At 38.0% G+C, this 13,685-nt stretch overlaps 1 protein-coding gene across 7 annotated transcripts in view; it reads left to right on the plus strand.

Annotated features, from left to right (window-relative positions):
• RAPGEF2 (Rap guanine nucleotide exchange factor 2) overlaps positions 1-11,537 on the plus strand; it is a 185,028-nt gene extending 173,491 nt beyond the window's left edge. For 5 of the 7 annotated variants that reach the window (XM_059470295.1, XM_059470296.1, XM_059470298.1 and 2 more), the window contains 5 exons: positions 875-1,027; positions 3,057-3,282; positions 4,867-5,426; positions 7,990-8,295; positions 9,440-11,537. In XM_059470295.1, coding sequence (XP_059326278.1) covers positions 875-1,027; positions 3,057-3,282; positions 4,867-5,426; positions 7,990-8,295; positions 9,440-9,465 — 1,271 coding nt within the window. In that variant the 3' untranslated portion in view covers positions 9,466-11,537. Of the gene's footprint in view, positions 1-874; positions 1,028-3,056; positions 3,283-4,866; positions 5,427-7,989; positions 8,296-9,439 lie in introns of those variants that run through there. The other 2 variants (XM_059470297.1, XM_059470301.1) reach the window with 2 other exon arrangements.
• Positions 11,538-13,685: the final 2,148 nt, after the last annotated feature.

Genomic DNA, 13,685 nt, shown 5'->3' on the forward strand with positions numbered 1-13,685 from the left:
TCCAACAGATCAAAGATAAAAGTCCATGAATGCTTGGAAATAACCTATACCACAAACATTGGCAAAACTGTCAGAGAAACTCTGTCTTCACTTATGAGGCTGTCCCAGGGTGGATCTTTGAGGGGAGGGGAAGAGAAAGATGAGTAAATGTGGTCTGGGAAAAGCTATTCCTGATGTCCTAGATCTTTACATCATACATCATCTTCAGGATGTTTTTACTCTGTAGTTTCCCAAAATAAGCTGCTGCAGAGAGAGTTCTCAAAAATGAGAGAGAAAGGCAGCTGCAGGATGGCCTTGTTTCATAAGCCTAATCCTTATTAATTTTCTTTCCTGCTTCCTTTGACCTCCTATGCTACTCTGAATAGAAAAGAAACAGGAGAGCAGTTTGACTTCTTACTATATAAATCTTCACTAACCAGTGAGATGGGTGGGTGTCTGTATTTAAGCTAATTTTAGTTCAAGTTTCTCAGTAACCATTCCTATGCATATCCTCAATTATATGTTGAGGCAGTATTCTGCAACATCAAATCTTCATGTTTTCTGTGGCAAAGTATTTATCTTAAAGAGTGGCCAGAATGAAAGATCATCTGTGCTAATATGCAGAAATAAAGCACTATATTTTAAACAGGAATATGTTTTAACATTTTGCTTCATTTAACATGGTGTCAGGAACTCAGAAATATACAGGAAAAATATGTAGCTTTTCCTTCCTGTGGGGTGTCTGCTCTGTAAATGCATTGTGAAATATAACTTATTATATAATTATATAATATATAATGAATATATAATAATATAGAATATATAATTATATAACATACATCAATATGTATTTATACTGGACTTAACATCTGCCTACTTTAATTCTTACCTAAAGGCATTAACTCCCCACAAGCTTTAAAGAAAATCCTTTCATTATCAGAAGAAGGAAGTTTGGATCGCCACAAGAAACAATCTGAAGACGCTGTCTCAAGTGCATCTTCACAGCTCTCTTCTCCCCCTACTTCACCACAGAGCTCTCCAAGGAAAGGTAGTAGATGTTCCATATTTCTTATCCTGTTTCTTGAAGCTCATGGACTTTGGAAGCTTCTGAGAGAGAATTTGGACATTAAATTCTGCTGCTCCTATTTTTGTCACGTACGGTCAGCTAGAGGGCAGAAAATGTAGTGCAGAGTGGGATGTGTGAAAGGTACCTGTGAACCTGATTTCAAGGGTACCTGAAAGCCCTCTGGTGAGCAAAAGCCAGAATAGATAACCTGGTATGATACAGGATTTGATGCTGCAGGTCACTCTGACTGCAGCTGCTTCTGACAAAAATATTCCAGTGATGAGTGTTTCCTGCCTTCAGTGGAGGGATGTGCAGGTTGAAACTTAAAATCTTTGTACAGCACTGACCACACTGGTCTATCAGAGGAATTATTTGCTCTGTCATGCATCTGAATGGGATGTGACCTACATATGATAGAAAGGCTTAAGGTATTTGGAATTCAAATCAGAATATTTAATATTGTAATTTATATTTTATACTACAAAATATTTTAATAGCAGCCTGATTATTTAAACCATGTGGATGAATTTTTGAGGAATGATATTATACATTGGAGCTTTCTTGACCAAGATATTTTAAAGTAATTTCACAGAGTTATTTTTTAAAGTGAATTTAGGACTTTAAAGAGATTTTAAAAAAAAACAAAACTATTTTCATGTTGTTTTCGTGGTAGTTGTAGTTCTGGCTATGAATTGACAAAATACAGGAGGCATTGTCCTGTAATTTAAGTGTACTTCCACTCTTTGGAAATATGGTGGGCTAGAGGTATTGCATGTAACTTCTAAGTTGTTCTCTTTTCAGGATAGCATAAAAGTTTAGTTTACAGCTACATAATAGAGCATTATGGTCAAATATACATTGGGACTGAAGTGACTTCTATTGAAGTGTTATTTACTAAGGTCAGATGGAGGAGGATAATATGTAGAGGATATGTTATCTTGAGTCCTTGTAAGCTGTCATCATTATTTCTCCCAAATACTACATTAGCAAAGAGTGAACTTTTATAAGTATGGTCAGGTCTATGCATTTTTTGAAAAAGGAATTGGAATTCTGTACTTGACTCAGTGTGAACAGCACTTTATTTCTTCAAAAAGCAAATCATAAACATGATTTAAAAACACATCCTTGGTTTGATGGTTACATGAAGCTAATGGTATGTTCTTTCAGATAAAAATGACAGCATTAATTCCCTGCATTAGTTCTCAGCAAGTGAATTGGGGTAGATCAGTTGAAGTAATTCTGCCACTTAGGATTAGAGTGAAAGCAAAATATGAAAACTGTGGTGACTTGTGGATGTGTTTAATGATCTTTAACTTAGCTGGCAAGAACATTCAGCACAATTTGTTTAATACTGAAGGAAAGGCTGAATTTGCTGAATTTGCTTCTATGATGGGATTTGCAGATTTTGTCTCGGTCAGGCTATGTCAGTGCTACCTACCTCCAAATTTCACCATAATTCCGGCAGTATGGAATTTGGAATTAATTAGCGAGTCAAGTATCACAAAAAAACCTTGAAAACCTGCCCCTCTCTCAGCTAATATATGTAATAAGCAGTCAGCCCAGACATCTGGTCTTCATGTATCTGTTTATCGCTGTAGTGTAGCTTTGCAGAATAAAAAGACTGTATGGGAGAGTCTCTGGGATTACTTTAAGCAGTAAACTCAACCAGAGATCTCTTTCCTTCCAGTCTTGGAGACAGTGTCTATGTACAGTCAGATTTTGAGATTTTTGAAGTAATATTTCATAATGTGAGGATATGATGATGAATTTGAAAAGAATTTAGAAGAGGAGAGCAGTTGGTTTGTAAATGAGTAGTACATGTTCCCACAATCCTGTATCTGATTAAGATACCAAAGACAGTGTCAGTTTTGCTCTTTATCTTTTGCAGTGCTGTGTAAGTGTAATGGTATCTTTGTTTTAGTGCCAGTTTTTTTGGCATTATTGCCAGTGGCCTGACAAGAACTGAGCAGGCATCTTGGAGAGTCTGATTAACACCATGTTCCCTTTGCAGGCTACACTTTGGCTCCAAGCAGCACTGTGGATAACTTCTCCGATTCTGGTCACAGTGAAATTTCTTCCAGATCTAGTATTGTCAGCAATTCCTCTTTTGACTCTATGCCAGTCCCCCTGCATGATGAGAGGAGACAGAGGCATTCTGTCAGCATTGTGGAGACAAATCTTGGTGTGGGAAGGATTGATAGAAGAATCATGATTGAACCAGATCAATACAGCTTAGGGTAAGAATTTTATTTGTGCTTACTTACATTATACTTTCATATAGTGTGCATGTGGAGTGTATATTTGTTCATATAAGTTTCCCTGTATCTCTCAAATATTTTTTCTCCTCTGCTCTTAAAAAATCACTACTTCAGTGCTTCATTTTGTGATAATGCTCCATTGCTACCAAGAAAAGGTTTTGTACTCCTGAGTGAGTGATGAGGTCTAAGCAGCAAGACTTCACCTCAGTAGATGTTACCATCTGAGCATTTCAGTGGTGCTGTAGATTGTCCACTTTGTGGCAGGATAGTATCCTAGCCTGCTTTCTCCATGGGAAATTAACTGAATTAGATGAGATATTCAAACAATTACTCAGAGGTAAACTGAGAACAGAAATAGCTAGCAATTTTCCAGTCTGCTTCATGGAAAAGTGCATATCTGTCTAACTCCAAAATATTTTACTCCAAATATCTCTTCTAGTCAACAATAATTGGAAGCTAAAATTCACATTGCGCTGCTGGTTTTCTAGTAATTTTCTAGGTAATTAACTTCTGTAATGGTGGGGAAGCTAGTGCTGTGTGGAGTTCTCTAAATCTCTAGCAGTGAGCCTTGGTGTGAAAATAATTGGAGCTCTGGCTTCTGTTTAGTCTCCACTTACTTTTTTTTTTTGGAACTGTTATTTGGATGCTTCAGTCCTCTGAATGGTTTCTGGGGTTTTAATCCTGCAGGGTCTTTGAATGGCAGACCTGTTCCAAAACTGCTGTAGTTCAGCTCTGGGAATCTCAGGCTATGCAAATTCTTTATGCAGATGTCTTAAATTTTTGGAATAAGAGGGTTCTAGTCTGCATAGGAAGGTGCCCTGGAAGAGCACGTCCCAGGAGTCTGGATATCTGCTAAGCAAAAGTGACACTTTGTTGGTTTTATCTGCTGCTGTGTAAGGGATCATGTCAGGCTCACTTAATCACTGAAAGGCTACAGAAAACATACTTGCTCTATGAAGTAGCATGTGTTTCCAAAAATAAGGTTGAAATACATTTCCATTTGCAGAAAATGTTGAAAAGTTAGCTCTTACAGTTTCCTAAGCAGAAAAAAAAAATCTGAAATCTCACTCTGAATATCAGCCAGCTGCTGCTAAATTCTGTTTCTAGCTTTTGAACCATTTGCTCAGCATGACTGGAAAAGCAGTAGAACAACTCTGTTTCTCTGTATGTGTGTCTGTGTGGTTTGCCTGTCTTAAAGGGCTGTTGTGAAGTTAAGATTTTACCTTTTGAAATTACACTGCTGAAGTGTAAGGCTTCAGCAAGTTATCTGTCCAATTTTGTTTGTTTGCATTTGTTTTTGTTTTATTGAAAGAAAAGTGTTATATCCTCAAAATTGAATTAGCCATTCATGCAAACAATAAGTACTGTCAAGTGCATCAAAATCTTCCATCATAGAATCATAGAATGTCTTGGGTAAAAAGGGGCCTTTAAAATGTCATGAAGGTCGCCTAGTCCAACCCCACACCATGTTTTGTTTTTCTTTGTTTGTTTCTTTGTGCGTCCTGTTCATGATTCCCAATTCCAACACTGGATTTTTTGTCCCCCTCATCAATGTGTATCCAGCTCATACGCACCGCTGTCAGAGACCAGAGGCCTGTATGCTGGAGCAACTGTACTTTCTTCTCCTAGTACAGAAGAGCTGTCACAGGACCAGGGGGACAGAGCTTCGCTCGACGCAGCTGACAGCGGCCGTGGGAGCTGGACTTCCTGCTCGAGTGGCTCCCATGACAACATCCAGACAATCCAGCACCAGAGGAGCTGGGAGACGCTGCCTTTCGGACACGCTCATTTTGATAGTTCAGGCGATGGGGCGGGACTGTGGGCCTCAGGCGGCCACATGGACCAGCTGATGTTCCCTGACCATGGCGCAAAGTATGGCAGGCAAAGTCAAGGTAGGGAGGGCCTTGATCAAGCACAGTCCAGAGCGAGCTGGGCATCTTCCACAGGATACTGGGGAGAGGACTCCGAGGGTGACACAGGTACCATAAAGCGGAGGGGTGGGAAGGATGTTTCGATTGAAGCTGAAACCAGTAGCATAACATCTGTACCAGCAGAGGAGACAAAGCCAGCTCCTGTCCCTGCCCACGCAGCAGCAGCATCAAGTAGTACCAAGGGGCTTGTTGGTAAGTTAAGTTTCATTTGCCATGAAGTATTTTAATTCATTTGCTTAAGTTTTCTCATATTGTTCTGCATTTCTTTTGTCTGTTTTTATTTTCTTTTTTTCAGTTTTTAAAGCAAAACTGAACATTTTCTAGTCTCTCTTAATTTTTTCCCTTTAACTAAGCATTTATTGCTAGGGAAAAGAAAATATCATTTATTGTTGATTCTCAGTTCTGGCAGTGCCTTTGTGTTTCAAGAGAGCCTGCCATACATCAAAAAACTAGCTCAACTGCTGGGCAGTATTCTGAAAGGTTGATGTATTTAGATGTCAGTACCAAAATTTGAATTTCTCATCACAGTAAGGCTCCATAAGGCTATATTTAGAAGTCTTAGTAAATGTGGCCTGATTTAAGTGTTTTACGTTATACCTTTGTGTGACTTGTCGGATAATTGTGAATATTCCTTACTTCTGAAATGGGATCCCTTTGTGCTTAAATACCAACTGAAATGTTTCTTTATACTGCTGAAACTGAAGAGGTTTCAAAGAAGTTAGAGCTGAAATACTTTTCTCTGCATTTAATAATGGAAAGATCAGATAATGTATAAATTAGTATGAAGGTGTCTTCGGCAGAGCTTAACATTTTTATCATATTGTTCCTTCTATGCATCCTAATGTGTGGGCCATCCAATACCTCTGAATTTTTGCCTCTTTTCTTGTTTTCATTCCGCCTCACTTTGCCTTTTGTCAGGTTAGCATGAAGAACTATCTAAAAGCCATTTTTTGCTGACACAGCTGAATGTCTGCCAGATTGAGGTCATGCTGAGACCACTGTGATAAACAGCTTTTCCATTTTCTGCCTGAGTATATTGCTTAGCAGTGGCCTTTTGCCTCAAAGCTTGGGTGCAGGTCTAAATCCCTGGGGTATCAAGAGGAAGAAGGTGAATGGATTCGTGCCAATCTCCAATTTTACTCTTTGATACCCTTGGTTTCCTCCAGAATGTGTAACAGGTGTGCTTCCAAACTTGCCTCTCAAGGCAATGCTTGCCAATGCATTTTTATAGACTTGAAAGAACATTAAAGACACCTGCAAATTCAAACCAACACAATTCCATGCCCTTCACTACTATTAACTAACTGTCCTGCAAATGTAACTCTGTGTATCACTGTCCCAGAGAACCCACTGGTGTACATAGTTCTTTTGTACTTAATTGATGTCTTGCAGTATTTCAATAGAATTTTTCTACAATAGAGTTTTTCTATAGAACTTCTTATTTTCAGAAATCTTTGAATAAAGTTTCTCAGAAACATCTTCATGCTGGTTTGCTCAGTTAAACAGTCTATTTCTTTGTCCAAGAAATAGACTCTACTGGAAAATGTTTGGTTTTGTCGTAATACCAAGGATTTATTTTTAGTCTATAAAAATTTGCATCCAAGTAGCACCAGTCCATTTTAAGCTTGTACTGCCCTTTCAGTCAAATCATCCTGCCTGATGCAGGGTGGTGTTGTCATCAGCGCTTATGCAAGAATATACAGTGTTTGACAAGATGTGCAAAGTAAATTGGCTGTGTCAGTGGTTTTTCCTGCTGCATTTGTAAGGTGTGTCATTGAAGTGGTCAGATATTAAAAGGCTGGGCCCACAATAAGTGTTCAGTATCAAAGTCCCAGCTGATTTCTCGAAGTACTTAACTCTGAAACAGAGACTTTTGCCTATCTGCTGTGTGTCCCAGCAGATGCTTAGGATTCTTAACTGATATTTTTTCCTTTAAAGTTCTCTCTGAGAGGGCTTCTCAGTATGGCCTGAGTTAAGCCTTGTTCAGGTAAAAAGTTACATCTCCATGAAATCCCCAGACTAGGTGGTGGTCTTTCCATCTCCTAGATAAAATCATACTCAGCCATTGTTCTTATGGGAATGCTTTCAATTTTGATTTTGCAAAGAGATTACAACCATAGGGGCTGCAGGCAGCAGTGCATGCAAATAGTACAATGATGAAGCCCACTTCTCTTCCTGACCTCTTGGAGTTGTAGCTTATGCCTCATTAATAGTAAGATTTGTAGGAAGAAAATAATGTATCAGATGTATTTCTTGTTTCCCCTCCAAGATGCTAAAAACAAAAGAGATGAGCTCTTGGATGCAAGTTTTTATAGACTAAAAATTTCATCCATCTCCAGAATTAAGGTAATCATGCACATGGAGAGGTGCCAAAATTCCTGATGTTTATTATTTCTGTGGACTCCTAAGTCTTCCGTGTTGCTTTGATCATTGTACATTTTATTGTATATAATTGGTGGAACAGCTTCAGTTGGGAAGTTTGAACAAATTCCCCATGAAATTTGATGATTTTTTGTTAGACTAATGCTTCACTGCTGGAAGAATAGCTATATCCTGTGTATGTTGTATGTTCTGTATTTTCTTGACTGATTTATTTTTCACAAGTCTTTGTCTAGCATATGATAGTTAACCTTTGTCATTCAGAGTTTCTGTTCCTGGGCTGTTGATTGATATTTATTTAGCTTTTACCTGTCTGTTTTCCTTTGAGCATGTTCCTCATGCTGTCTCTAACAATCACCTGTTGTTTTTCCTGCAGCAAGAAAAGAGGGTCGATACCGGGAACCACCTCCAACTCCTCCCGGCTATGTAGGAATACCTATTGCTGAGTTTGCAGAAGGTGGCTCCCATCCAACCAGGAAGCCTCCAGACTACAATGTGGCCCTTCAGAGGTCTAGAATGGTGGCACGGACATGTGAGACTCATGGGACAGCAACGCCACAGCAGCAGCCGCACGGCCACTCAACTGGCAGGCCCGTGAACAAACCTCAGTGGCATAAACCAAATGAGTCAGACCCACGTCTTGCTCACTATCCATCTCAAGGGTTTTCCACAGAGGAAGATGGTAAATTTCTACTTGTTAGATTTTGAGTGTGCTGCATGCAAAAAGGGTCAGTGCTTTCACAGACACAAAGCAAATTACACAAATCTTGCCATAATTTGAACTTTAGTTCATTTCAAAACTTGCTATTTGTTAACTTTTTTGGAAGGGAAGGAATTCAGTTCATCCTAAATGCAATTTAAAATTTGGAACATAGGTCCACTTGAATCTTGAGCAACCAAGCAGTTGGCTTCTCTGGAGGTGCCTATGTTCACCTTGTACAGCCCTGCCTGCCATGATTTTCCACATTAAGCATGTATTTAACGATCAGAAAAGTATCCTGGTCTACAGAATACTTGACCATCCACCCCACAGAGCACTGTTGCTCAGGTTTATTTGGATAGTTGCTCACATTCTACCTGAAGCTCTTTACACTGTGAGCACTGAGTGTGCCACTCCGTTTCACATGATCAGCCCACTGCTGCCTCGCTACCTTGCTGCTCCTACAAATGTGTCTGCATCTTTATGCTTTAGCTCAACTGTGATGTTTTTCCATGGAGAGCTAGTGTAGCAGGATTGCAGCTTTAGGTCCTCAAAATTTAGGCAGGGTGGTGCCAATATCACTCACGTGAATGCTTTGTTTTGCTTAATGATAGACTAACATTCCCTTTCTCCCTCTAACTGCTTAGTTACTAAGGTTTTAGGTGCAGGATGAACTTTGCAGTTGAACATGATGGGAAAAAAATGAAGTCTACCTTAACTGAATTGCCACAAACTTTGAGAGTTACCATGACAGAGAATGTTAATTGTTTCTGCTAATGATGACTAAATTGAAGATGTAATTAGGGGAAAATGTCAGATGCCTTTCTGAAGCTGTTAGATATCTAGGAGTATCTGTTGTGCTCTTCAGGATGAATAACTGCATCTAGCTTAGTTTAAGCATGTCCTTTTTTCTTCAAGATCAAAATTCCAAAGGAATACGTCTCATGAGACCTGAAATGTACTGAAATTTAGATTGTTTTAAAGTATATATACCTACACAATGAAATTGAGAACACATGAGCACCATACATACAGTTGTTGTTGCATGCACAGCTTGTTTCATTCAGTAGCAGTCTTGTTCTTTATAAACTAAACTCTATTTTCCCTTATTCTCTTATGTTTGCAGAAGATGAACAAGTCTCTGCTGTCTAAGACTTGGACTTTTCTGGATCCAGAGTGAGCCACCTTAAAGGAGAGCACAAGAAGACATCCCTAGAATAGGAGCCTTGGAACTATGATTAAAGGATGGTGGACCTATTTGCCTCCTTCCCTGCCTTAAAGCAGCATGGGGCTTCTTCCTCTGCCCCTCCCCCTTCTGTCCCCTCTCCCCTTGCATGTGAAATACTGTGAAGAAATCGCCCTGGCACTTTTCAAACTGTGTTGCTTGAAATGCACAGTGCAGCAATCTCCAAGCTACCACTGTCGCTGTCTGCCACATCACACAGTATCATTCCAAATTCCAAGATCATCACATCAGGATGATTAACTCTGGCTGCACTTCCCAATGCCTGGAAGGGTTTTTTGAAATCTTCCTTTTAGATTTTAATCACAATCCTAGCACTTAGTCTCATTAGGATAATGAGATAAGTTAGTTGTCAAATTACATTTGGCCTTGAACCTACAAAGAGAAAATTGCTTTGAGATCCTTCAAGGAGGCAGTGCTTATTTGCTTGTTTACAATGCCTTTGTTACAATTTTGTATGTTTGTGTTTGGGAGATCAAATAGTGCATCTTAATAGTAATTACAGTATTATTTCACACCTGTAAGTAGGGTTGCCAGCCTGAGCTCCTGGAAGAATATTGCTATCACGTGGCTGAGCAGGGCAGAAGGGAAGGCAGAGGTTGCAGGATGCAGCCTTTCCTTGACTACCTGGCTTTGCTCTTAATGTGCCCCACCCTGGAATCTTCACGAGTTTGTATATGTTAGTGTTAATAGCATCCTCATATGGGTCTGGTGTAAATGCAGAAACACAGCTGGTCAGTGATCAAGAGGACACAGTATGTCTCATACCTGTGCTTTGTGGAATACAGGATGGCATGCTGAAAAAAAAGTGTCCCATTGTAATAAGACAGATGGCAACCCCACTGTTAAGTTATATGCTTTTTATTTTTAAACTATATAGTAGTTATATTAAAATAAAAGTTAACTGGATAACACTGCAGTGAAGGCAAGATGGGATGGCACAGCTTGTGTCAGCTGTTAACACTGATCTAATAACCTCCATCTATTGACTTTGACGTTAGGGGATAATCGAGCCTTTAAGTAAAAAAAATAAAGATAACACAGTTAGATTTGCCAGCCTTTGCAATGCAGAAATAGTCACAACTGTTAATGGCTTCATGGAACACTGCATGTGTAGAGAAGGCCAATGTGTAGCAACCACCTGCTCACAGCTGCTATTAACCCTATAATGACTGAAATGACCCTCCCCTCTATTTTTGTGTTGTTTTTGCACAGACTCCGGAGAAGTGAAGGCTGCCAATCCGAGTAGTACTCAAATGTGAGGAACTGCTGGTCTTGGATATTTTTTTTTTCCATTGAACTCAGCTGATCATATTGATCAGTAGATAAACGTAAATAGCTTCAACTTTTAAAGATCAAATTGCAGTGTTTTTTCACTGTATCAAACAAATGTCAGTGCTTTATTTAATTCTCTCTCCAGTAATCATAGCTTTTGTCTATTTGCTTATATATAACATTGTCAATTATGCATTTGTAATTTTACATGTAATATGCATTATTTGCCAGTTTTATTCTCAAGGCTATGGACCTCATGTGCATATAGAAATACAAAATCCTAGCTCTATCACAAGTTGCACAAATGTTATATAAGCATTAAGTAATTGTAGACCATAGGGACTGCTAATCTCAGTTCGCTCTGTGATGTCAAGTGCAGAATGTACAATTAACTGGTGATTTCCTCATACTTTTGATACTACTTGTACCTGTATGTCTTTTAGAAAGACATTGGTGGAGTCTGTATCCTTTTGTATTTTTAATACAATAATTGTACATATTGGTTATATTTTTGTTGAAAATGGTAGAAATGTACTATGTTTATGCTTCTACATCCAGTTTGTATGAAGCTGGAAAATAAATAAATATAACATTAATGAAGTCCATATTGATTCTTATGCATTTTACATGTTCCACATACTTGAACAAATTTATGAAAAAATTTTACTTCTCTGTGTATTAATATTAAAGGGAAATTGCCAAGTGATGTGGGCAAACCACTGGTGTGGAGTTTTTCTTGATATACAGTTGTGCTGCTGATAATTTTGGAAACTTTGCTGTGTGTACTGCTGAATGAGAATGACTGATACTGTGAGCATCCCTAGCAGAAACATTCGAGATGCCAAAAAAGCTATGGACTTAGGTGTATGTGGAATGTAAACAGTTTTAAAGGTAAGATTGTGTTGATTTTATATTCTGAGTAGTGTAAAAGTATCTGTTTTAACATTTGAGTAGGGAGAAATATGCAAGGTGCTCCATTTGAGTTTTTACTGAATAAGGTATGTTAAATAATAAATATCACCCAATGGCATCCCCAGTATTAAAAGCTGATGTTAATTCAATGTTAAATCTGTAGATTTTATTTTTTTCCCAGAGGCTAGATTCTTTATTTCAAATGGTATGCATTGCAGAAGACTGGTTTAAAATGGTACTGCTAAAGCCATACACAGCCGTATCCCATCGAGCTTTGAAATGCCTGGCAGGTGGCGTTTCCAAGTCTAAAATTAGTTCAATGCAAAGAGAAGCAATAAAATGCTGTTTAGAAATAAGTCTTCCTGACATCGCTCTAGAAATGATCCACACTTGAAATCATAAGAACGCTAAAAATCACTGAAAATATAGGACTTGTAAACATTGTGTTTTTATTACTGTAATCTCTAGCACTATAAGGAAAGAAATTATGGATATTTAGATTTGTGTGGTGTAGTGGAGCTACTGTTTGTGAATCTGTGGCTAATACTTGTTGGGTACATTTACAAAAGCTAAAGATTAAAATTTGTTTTTACATTTTACATTAGTAGAATGAAAATGCATTTTTACGTATTTTACTTACAAGATTGTCCTCCAGTAGTACTAAAGGCACAGTGATAGGGAAATAATTCCTCTTACCAACTATTAAGGTGTTTGCACATTTGTCAATTTTTTCTCTGTGCTTGATATATTATTGAATTAGGCAGTGCTCCCTATCCTCCTGTTTATACCTCCTTACTGTAATTACTATTTTTAGAACACATTATATAGAGACATCCTCAACATAGCATCCAATATAAATAGCTTAATTTGTTATGCACTGAATGATAAAAAACACATCACACAGCAACTGATTCAATAGAAGTAAAGGCCTTGGTGTGACATCTGAAACAGGTTTCATATTTGTAATACGAATTTTGTACTTACTGAGTGGATCCCGCAAAATGCAGACAAGTAAATACCAATTGCTGGGATTTAGTGTTGCATTCACCAAAATGGAACTGAAATCTAAGAAATTTTTTGTGTGTTTGAAGAAATGACATTTAATTATCTGTGTTATTTTATGGCTTTTTTCCCCTGAAACTTACTGAGGTAGAGGCTACTCCTTTATGCAGTATATTGCACACTGGAGTCAGCACGAATCTGTAAAAGCTGAAGTATTGAGGGTACTGCTTCAATGGATTCATCTTGGTCATTTGGAGAAGCATGCATGTTTTACATCTGTAAATCTGAGACTCAAATATTTGGTCAAACTAAGGTGAGGAAATGGTTTTGTTTTAAAAAAGAAACAAAACTAAAAGCCCTCTCTTTTCTTCAAGACTGGTAGGAAATGCAGTAAGTTTCCAGGCTGTCTCATATGGATTGTTGCATAGTTGAAACAAAATCAGCTCTAGAGAATTCAACTAATGATTTAATTGCAAGTATTAATATTTATGTATTCCTTGCTATGGAATGAGACATTAAAAATACTTCTGTGAATAAAGCCTATGTAGCAGCAACAGCCTCTCTAACATAAATTAAATAACACAGACCCGTTGAAGAAAATATGAACATTGTTAAAATTACTCTCAAAATTGACCCCCTCAGGAGACAGCAGCCATGTGAGATGATTAATATAATTTTGTTCCCCTATCTCTAGATTGTTCTTTAAATAAGCATTACAGTCTTGTCTCTAAAAATTGCATGCTTTGAGAGAAGACTGGGAGTGAAAGTAGGTTTATTGCTGATGTAAGGTGGAATCTGTTACTTTCTGTTTTCCACTGAAAATGTGATAAATGAAAATTCAGAGTTTTTACTAGAATATGAAAACCTTTAAAGTTCTCTCTTGCTTATATGTGGTGAGTATGTAGGAATTAGTTTAAGATATTCAACTACTAGCAACCAT

Source organism: Ammospiza nelsoni, chromosome 4 (assembly GCF_027579445.1).
Source record: "Ammospiza nelsoni isolate bAmmNel1 chromosome 4, bAmmNel1.pri, whole genome shotgun sequence".
In the NCBI taxonomy this organism is placed as follows: Eukaryota; Metazoa; Chordata; class Aves; order Passeriformes; family Passerellidae; genus Ammospiza; species Ammospiza nelsoni.